At 37.0% G+C, this 10,103-nt stretch overlaps 1 protein-coding gene across 1 annotated transcript; it reads right to left on the reverse strand.

Moving 5' to 3' along the window:
• Window positions 1-1,661: 1,661 nt before the first annotated feature.
• Window positions 1,662-9,751, reverse strand: MRPS30 (mitochondrial ribosomal protein S30). The gene is given in 6 exon segments (XM_037530174.2): window positions 1,662-3,476; window positions 5,670-5,846; window positions 6,911-6,937; window positions 6,940-7,015; window positions 7,695-7,840; window positions 9,178-9,751. Coding segments are annotated over 6 exon segments (1,284 nt in total). The 5' UTR covers window positions 9,746-9,751; the 3' UTR covers window positions 1,662-3,186.
• Between the last annotated feature and the right edge of the window lie 352 nt (window positions 9,752-10,103).

Below are 10,103 nucleotides of genomic sequence, written 5' to 3' on the forward strand. Positions count from 1 at the left end.
TGGAGATCCTGTACTCTAACTTTTGCCCTTCTGGTTTTAGAAGATCATTAAAACATAAATCATCCTCTCAGCCTCTTATTTGTTAGCAAAATTCCCCCATCGAGCAAAAAGCAGGACAATACAGGATCACTGTCTCGATTTCCACTTCTTCCAGATTATAGCTAACCGTGTTAGCGCTCTAATGCCTTCAAGTCAAGCTTGTTTTATTTAATCAGATGTTACAGCAGGAAAATTGGATTCAACAGTCTGCCATATTTGGAAGCAGAAGTTGAAGTGCTGGAGTTTTTTTTTGATGAGTTACCTCACAGCACTCTAGCAGTTCTATTTGAAACTCCATTTGGACAGCTTCTCTAGTCTGATAATGGCTCAAGTCTATAAGAGCACTCCAACATTCGTCTAGAGTGGGTAGTGTAGTGCGGTAGAAAACCCAATTTAGGCTAGAAAGGGAAACTACTTATGGTGTCCAAATATTCTCTGGTTGTCAATTCTGGTTCTATAAAAATGAATAAATTTCTTCCAATCTCACAAGGAAGCTGTCAAAACAAATCAGAACTCACTTAGTCCTTCATTTAGTAGAGCAGAAACAGAGGTTCCCAGATTTTGCCAGATAATTATATATAGCCTCCTCTAACTTAAAAACAAGATTTAATTATCTCAAATGAAATTAAATTCCTCCTAATATATCCTTACTAGGTTTTTTTTGGCGAGAAAACACATTTCAAAAGCCTAAAAATTAATTAAAAAGGTTGAATTCGGCGAGCAATTATTTATTCATTTATTTATTTATTCATTCATTCATTCATTCAAGAACCGGGGTATAGGCCAGATGCACAGGAGGGTGAGAGGATTCACCAGAGACAGAACAGGGAACAGAACAGGCAGACTGGCGAAACACACTGCTGAGGGGAGCAGTGGGCAAGACAGGAGAGGTCTGCTTGCCATGTGGGTGGTTGCTCCACGGCTGGTGGGATCAAACCAGCACTGCAGAGCAATAATAATAGTAATCTGGCCATTGGGCGGGGTGGGGGGGGTGTCACAAAATCAATGCCTCGAGGACAAAACTGTTAACAGAAATTAGCGAGGTAAGTCTAATCGGCAAGATTTTTGTTTTTTTTGGTAAAAAATGTTTCCTTCAATTGCAGAAACAACATGCAATCTACATAAATCAAGTAACTGCCTATTTTCCCAGTAAATCTTGCAGCTTTTCACCACTTCCATACAGTTCCATTCCCTACTCCTTCTGCTTTTGGAAAATGTCTTCGATCAATTACCAGCTCAAATGCAACTTGCTCCAATATGTGTTCCTAGGATTCATAGGGATCAGATAAATTTATGCCACTGTTTTATCATGGTAGCTTTGACTTTTATGATGAATTACTAGAGAATATGGAGTGAAACCACTTGAACTCAAACCCTAGCACTCTTTAATTACATGATCTTCAATAAATTGAGTTTTATTTGCCTTGTTTGTTAACAAGACAGGGAATAGTAGCTAGCTCACAGAATCATTATAATTAAATGAACTAGTGTGTGTGTGTGTATGTATATATATATATACACACATTTGTATATATACAATTGTATATATACATTTGTATGTGTATATATGTGTGAGTGTATATATATATATATATATACACATATACACACACACACACACATATATATATACACAAACATATATATACACACAAACACATTTAGACCAAGCTCTAGAATATAGTGTTATATTAAGTTCTGACCTATAGGCATAGGTATGTATATGTGGAATGTATGTGTTCTCCATTTGTAATTAGAGCGTTGTTACAAGAGAATGAAACCGGTGCTATCATAGAGGTACACATATTCAAAGGATGGGGTAATTAAATATAATCAGCTTAGAAAAAGAAATGGTATTTCAACTGAACCTACATATTTTAATTACATAGTATTTTAAAAGCACTTTCACAAATACTAACTCTTACAATTAATTTCCTGAGATGATTTTGTTTTATGGAAGCAGAAATCAAGGGAGGTAACTCAAATTCTTCTCTTAAATTAGAAAGTGAGAGCCAAGATTAGTAATAATTTACCTGAAGCTTGGTACATGTATGCTTTATACATCTCCATCTTCCCATGACAGATAAATGAGAATACAACAGACAGGTCAGAATAGACACAACCAAGGATAGAAAACTGTATCCCAAACTTTGTAAACAGGTTAAAAAAAGAATGAAGTGAAATTGCATGGCATTCTGGGAGAAACACAGCAGTAGACTATTATAAAACAGAACAATGCCTTGCAAAGCAAGCACTTAACTGAGCAGAGGTATATTTTTCAAATGATATTCCTTCAGTTTCACAATCATTTTTGGCAAATAACCTGCAGGCTTCTAGGAAAGCATGGAAGGAAGGGGAGAGGGAGGGAGGGAGAATAACAATTATTCATCACATAACTACTGTACATAATGGATATTTAAATATTCACAATAGGAGACAATATAAAATAAGAAATGTTAAGCATGATCACACAAAAATAATTTTTTCTCATTAAAAATGTTCTGAATGAGTCTTAATTCTCAATAAGATTATTTTGTCAACTGACAACTGATTTTGAAACACAGCAAAACTAGTTTTGTAATCCTTGGGATAGAGAAAATAGCACTAACTGAAATATGTTAGTATTTCTTGTAAGTGCTAATAATCTAAGTTGCATAAAATTCATCTGTTTCATTACTAATCATCCGTGAAAATGTGGAAATGTCATAACTCCTCTGGACTGGTTCCCACATGTGTAAAATACTATTAATGTTTTAAAGGGGTTTGCACAGACAAAATTATACCATGTTATTAATAAAAAAATAAGGAAACTAAAACATCTACATATTCTTAAGCATTTGAATTATTTTCCATGTTACTTTTACAATCACGTGCAATTAATGACAGATATTGCAGACAGCTCAATTGATATCATCAGTCGTGTATGAATAAAGTGTTTAAATCAACATACTTTATCTACAACAAAACCTCAATTTTATAAATTGTTTATTTTGAACAAAATGAGGTCTAATCCTAGGTTAACATGAGAAATCTTCACCTTAAAATATCAAAAACATTTAATATTTGACAGTGTAAGCCCCATCATCAAAATTCCTTTTACTGTCCCTTCAGTGAAATTAATCAGAGTGCTGAATGAAATGCCATTCCTTACTCTTCCAACAGCTGTGATATGTCTTCTTTTGGTCTATTCAGAAGAAAGTCAACTATCTGAAGTAGAACATCATCATTAAAACCTTTCACATCATTGTCTTCAATTGTTTCATAAAGAGGCTTACTTTGTGTCCCCCAACATATATTTTTACGAGAGTTATTCTGATCAGCTTGGGTAGTCAGCGCCAAGGTATTTAACTGGTAGCAGAAAAAGGAAAAGTATTTTCCATCTGTGATCACACCCTGGGAGACAAAAGGACGAGTAACATCTGCTTGGCTCCAGAAACCTGCAGAAGAAAGTGGTACTAAAATTTACACACTAGGACCACCCTGGAGGCACAAAGTAAGTTAAAGTCTCAGTGCTATGAAGCCACTGTGGCATAAGGTCACACCCCGGCCAGGAACCACATGGCGCAGCAGACCTCTCCTGTCTGGTCCGCTGCTCCCCTCAGCAGTGTATTTTAGTAAATCTGCCTGTTCTGTTCCCCACTCTGTCTCTGGTGAATCCTCTCATCCCCCACACCTCTGGCCTGTATCCCAGTTCTTCTTTGCATAAATAAATAAAAATAAATCTTTAAAAGAAGAAAAAAATTTTAGATTCTATTACATTTATTAACAAAAGAAACATATAGAAGGTATCAAATACTTCCTAAAACCTAGATATTTTACATACCAAAGTTTTCCCGATCTTTTCCCTTCCAATCTTATATTCCATTTCTACAACAAAAATATTTCCTCCCTTGTTGCAGCCCCCAAATCATGAAGGGTTTTTTTTTCCACAGCTCTGTCCTTCCACAGCTTTCAACCTATCCCCCTTCATCCAAAAAGAGCAGTAAGCTCTATTTTTGCAAATCACTCCTTCATCTGGCACTTACTACATAATTATTCACTGGCTTCCAATATATTCAAATTTTCCCCATACCAGCAGCATCTTCCACCTGATAACCATTTTGGCCATTTACATCACCAAATCTGCACACACACAAAATGCCTCCAGGAAATAGACTAAGAACTGAAAAAAACATGTCCTTAGTTAAATTTACATATTTCAATATTGATTTTATGCGTGGCTGTCATTTTGCCTAACATGTCTTATGTCACCATAAGGTTCCTGGAAACCTTAATTAGTACCTTCACTACTCAAAATTGCAGATTGCTTCTTGTTCCAGACTGGCTGGCTTTAATACTTTTAAATCCAACTGCCAGGACAAAGCAGAAACTGGATTTCCTCACATGTATTTTATATCAACCTTGATGAATGATAGCCAGTGAATAATATTGCTAAAACATGGACTTAAATTATTGTTAAAAAAAAAAAAAAAGGATTTCTATCTTTCTTGAAGAAACAATGCCACTCTAACACCTTCAAGGAAAGTTTCCGTGCACCTTTTCTGATTCTGTCTATTCCTATTTCTATTCTGTCTAATTATTTGTATGAAGTCAACAATTGGAAGGATAAAGTTTAAAACAGGAATATAAAAGGAAAAGGTGAACTTGACAATTAAATCTCTATTAGAATTCCTCCTGGATATTTATATAGGATTAATCTAACTACATATATTACTTTAGGTTTTCTAATAAACTACAAATGCTTTATAATGAGCTCCTAAAGTCCTATGAGGTAGGGTCTCTACCTTCCTCTGTATCACTTCCCATCATTCTGTACCCTTTCTTCCTTAGCATTTATGTTGTTCTTTAAACATACTGAGTCTTCTCTCACCTTAGAGACTTTCACCTGAAATTTCTTTTGCCTGGCAGTGTCTTTACCCAAGTTTGTGTATAGGTAGCTTACCATTCAGGACTCTGTTCAAATGTAATATTTTTATAGATCTCCCCTAAATTATTGTAATAGATCCTGCCCCATGCTTCATTTATATCCTTAATCTATAAATCATTCTACTCTAGTAAATGCTCTAGCTAAAAATAGTACATTTATCATCTTTACTCTCCTCATTGTAAGTTTGAGGAGGGCAGGATCCGCCTGGCTCATCCAATACTATGTCTCTGAGGCCAACAGTATCTTGTACATAAAAAGCATTCAAAAGTTGGTTAGCATTACAATCTATTAATCTCCATCCTGGATATGATCTTTGAAGAGGTTACATAGGACAACTGTGACTCAATCTAAAATTTACTCCACCAAATAATTTCCTTTTATAGCTTCAGAAACTGCTATCCTTTAGTTGACTTTGTTGGCTATAGTCTATGAAATGATTGAAGATGTTATGAGAAAAAAACACACATGCAGAGATGGTTAAAAGAATATGTAAAATAACTACCTAATTGCTACTTGCCAACTTCAAATGTAAAGTACTTAATTACTGATTTTAAACCAATTGTATTTAATGCCACTGCAAAAGTTTACAGCATCTTAACATTCAGCCTACATTTTCACCTAAAGCAAACAATTTGAACCATATAAATTCCTAAAAAAATGTCACCGATATCATTCAAGAATAATACCGTAAGATTATTCTTACCTTGATACATAGCTTGTGCTCCAGTCCAAGCAAAAAGGCTTGCAATAGCATTCGCTCTAAAAACCACCTCTATCTGATCAGCACAGTTCTGTTTCAAAAGTCTTTCCCTTTTATATTTGTCAGGTAACAGATGAAACTGGGTATGACCATAACAGTGTGGATCTGCTGTCTTTGAGCCTGAAGAGCAAAGGAAAAAAATTTCAGATGAAATGTACATATAGAATATCTTGAGCACATATCTTTAGTATTTGCTTCAACCCCATCTTCCTTCTTTACAAATCATATGATCTGTGTTCAAAATACACAGATGGAAAAATTGGCTTAATTATTTTATTCATAAGTCACATTTCACCTGAAAATAAAATCAGCTAGCTATCAAGTTCACTGAAAGAGAAAATAGAAAGAAAATACTACATAAAATTTATTTTAAATTTCCTATTTATTGATTTAAAACCCGTTAGTCATCAGTATCAGCTTTATTATTTTCCATCATTCACCAAAAAATACAAATACTTCATGACTTCAAAAAAATTCCTCAAAATTTTAATGTAATAAAATTATGTAGCTTATTCCTATTAGAGAATTGATTTTTATACTATTTCTAAGTAAAGAAGGACCAATATTTCATAAATTGGTGACATTCTTAACGATAGTGGTAAAGTCTTTTCAACCAAAAGTTCCCCCAAATTCAATCTCTGAAATTACAATGACCGAAAAGGGATTGATAATAAAATAGACCTGGAGGACTATTATAAGGCTTTCTTAAAATCTTCCTCTAATTGGCTAGCATAATAACTGAAGAAAAATAGCAAAAGAATGAGATGCATGAGTAAGACATCAAGTCTTATTAATTTCTGTATTACTAGTGGTTATCAGAGTGTGTAGCATAACAGGAAATGTCTGCAAATATCAATCACCTCCTAAAATCCAACTCTGTACTTGTTTACTTTTGAAAAAACACTACACTTTTTATATAAATCAACAAAGCATACCAATCAGCACACTGATAAGCTTATCAATAAGTGTAACTATATTTTAAAGTTAAATATTGCTAACAGTACAAACAAGTAATATTTTAAAACAGTAAGTTGAAGGAATATTTTTTCTGCCACTTTTCATGTACTTTGCAACTAACATTACATTGTTAGTGAACTATCTGAACCTCTGGATCTGGACCAAGTATTATGAAACTATGCACAGCATACTTCAAACACATTTTTAGCATCCAAAGAGAAACTTACCAATAAATATGGTATTTTCATATTGCTTTTGAATAATGGAAGTTTGTCTGGCTTACAACTCATAACTGGGATCTCTACAGGAACAGAATAATCCAGTGGCACAAACTTGAAAAAGAAGTCATAAGTGAATTCACAGTAATACTAGAGTATGTGTTTTCTTTATTCTTAATAGATTTGTAATCTCCAAATGAGATGTTTTTACAAAATGATTGGATAACATTATTATTTAATGATGTGCTAAATCCAGGCAGCACATGACTGGATAAATAAAGTTTTATTGGAACAGTCATTCACATTCATTTACATCTTATGCATGGCTGCTTTTACACTGTTGAGAATTAAGCTGAACAGAAGCAACAGAGACTTCGTGTCCGCAAAGACTAAAATATTTACTATCCAGACCTTTACAGAAAAAAATGTGTCAACCTCTGAAATGGACAAAAGGAAAATACCCAAAGAAATGCAAATATGCAAAATGTCTAGCTTTTAACAGTGAAAATGCCTTGACTTATGATTAGGTAGTACATGTAGTCTACAGTAAATTATACATTATTAATCAGTGTCTTTATATCAAGAAAAGGAAAAGATCTATATGGTCTTGAAAGCTGATGCCTCAACGCAAGTTAAAATGATTATTTGATGTTGGCACAATATATGTATCAGGTTAAATCTAAAAAAGAAATTCAGATGAGATGTATTCAAAGAGCAAGGGACCCATCCCAAAACGTTATATGCTACCAAAAGCCTTTCACCATGTTAGGAGATATACATGCCAACGGCTTACCTCTGGAAGCTGCTTGGATATCCGAATCTGGTTGTGTGGTTTATCATTTATTTGGTATCGCAAAGCATCAACTCGACCTTTCCGATGACCACAAGGAATAATTTCCTCACCCCGCATCCAGTAAAAGTGAACTGGGCGTTTATTATCTGTAAAAAGACATATTTTTCTCATCCAATCATTTCGATAAATTTGGTTATTATTATAATTCTCAATAATACTAAATAGTAATTAATAAATACTGTTGCTAAATATTAACTTGCAATACATAACTTAAGAATGTGTCGAATTAAAAACATACCGAAAATTACACTTAATTTACACATATATAAGATTAAGTCTAGATCATGGGACAATTTAACTTAAGTGATCATGACTTAACTATAACGTTCAAATACTTACTATTTGTGCCATCAATACACTATATGCTGTTACCAAAAAATTTTCTCAGTTAAGAATAAACATTAAAAAAAAAAAGGACCAACTTGAGTATCATCATAAATAGGAAGCTTACTAGATGTCAGAACTGTCTTATGAACTACTAATCAATTTCACAATAATCCTCAAAGGTAGGTATAGTTATCATCTCTGCATTTTATGGAAGAGGAACCTGGGACTTGACAAAGTTTTCTTAGGCCATCAATCTTGAGTACTCAAAGTCTATGATGGTGCTTGGTCAAGACCACTTCCCAACTAAGAAGTAACATGTACGCCACATAATTCCAACATTAAGATACCTACTAGGTGGTAGATATAAAATGACATCAGAAATACTGATTTTTTTCAACTAGCCACCAATTATTTTTTCATATCTACACCCAACAATTAAATAGAAGTTGCCCATTTGTTTACTACAAACCCAGAATGGCTGGGTTTGAATCCTGACCTCTAAATCTGCCAGTTACAGGCTCTGTCCCTAGGCACATTTTACGTTTCGGTGCCTGTTTCTGTTTTTAATAAAACAGTGGTACCTACTGTAATCAATTATTGTGAGAAATAAATTAGCTGGCACATGCAGAAATTGTTACAGGGTCACGCACATAGTAAGTACTAAGTATTTTAATCAATATCGCATTTAATCTTCACAGTCCTTTGGCAAAGTACTACTATTGCAATTGTCATCTCGAAAATGAGAAAAATTAGGCGGCTAAAAGAAGTTAATGAATTGACAACCATCACCTAATTCTTTGACGGAAGAGCCAAACGACAACAGCCTCAGGACTGCCCTTAACTAACCAGCTCCTTAACTAACAATGCTCTAGAGTCCTACAGACCTTAGGCTGCTAGTCTGGGAGTTGCATAGTTAGCCGGTGGCAATGCAGGTAGGAGACCCCTGTCTCCCACTTCCAGGCTGCCTCCAGGTTGGAATGAACAAACGAGGAAGACACTAACAAGTCAGAGAGAAATGAAAAGAGAGCAAATATCCTGAGGAGTGCACCTTTCAGGCCCCACCTCTCCCGCTAGGGCTAGCGGGGCCGAGGCTCACCGAGGACCGCGGCAGCCAGGACCGGGTTGTGCGGGCTGAGCAGGCCCACGAGGGCGGCCACCAGCTGATCCAGGAAGGGCGAGGCGATCGCCTCACGCTCCTGGTAAATGGGCGCCCGCCGCTTGCGCCGCAGGAAGAAGTGCTCCTGCAGAAGGCATTCACAGGCCACCGCACGGAGGGCCCCCAGGTCCAGGGCAGGCGCAGGCGCCGGCTGGGCGGGCGGCGGGGGCAGACCAGACAGGAACACGGTCTTGGTGAAGCCCTGATACCAGCGGTCGGCATTCAGAGAGAAGGTCTGCGGGTAAACCATGTACTTCTTGAACTGCATCTTGGTGAGGATGTGCAGCTTCTCGTCCACCGACTCGGCCGCGTGTACCGCCGCCTGCCATCGCTCCACTCGCCGCTGTCGTGCAGCCTTGCTCTTTGCAGTCATGGAGGCCACAATCGGCGGGTAGCGCGCTAAGGGGGCCACTGCCACATCCGGAGTCCTGGCCGCGGCCTCGGCCGCCGTGTGCAGTGACAGCCCCGGGCCGCGGAACACAAGCCTCCCGCACCTGGCCGCCGCCATTTTTGCCCGGGGTCAGATCCAGAGGTCAATTTCGGCTAGTCTCCGCCCTCTTGTTGAGGACCAATCAGAGCGCGGAATAGGAGCGAAACCTAGGGAGCCGGAGTCTCATTGGGTTTGAGAGATTCTGCGTCGTCTATCTTGTAGCCAATCAGATCGCTTCTCCGACTTAGGTGTTCCTGGTCCGGGGCGGATATAGGCGGAAGGAAAAACTCCTTCGCTGATAGGTTGTCCGCTGGTCTGGCGGGTAGCAATGAAATCGTTACACAGGAGATGCTGCCAACCTAAGTTGCTTTTCGGACTAGGATAGCCTTACCAGAAACCATTTAGAATGATTCTGCACTGAAACGCAGACGTTGGA

The sequence above is a fragment of the Talpa occidentalis genome, unplaced genomic scaffold, assembly GCF_014898055.3.
Source record: "Talpa occidentalis isolate TD23 unplaced genomic scaffold, MPIMG_talOcc4v2.1 talOcc4.6, whole genome shotgun sequence".
Lineage (NCBI taxonomy): Eukaryota > Metazoa > Chordata > Mammalia > Eulipotyphla > Talpidae > Talpa > Talpa occidentalis.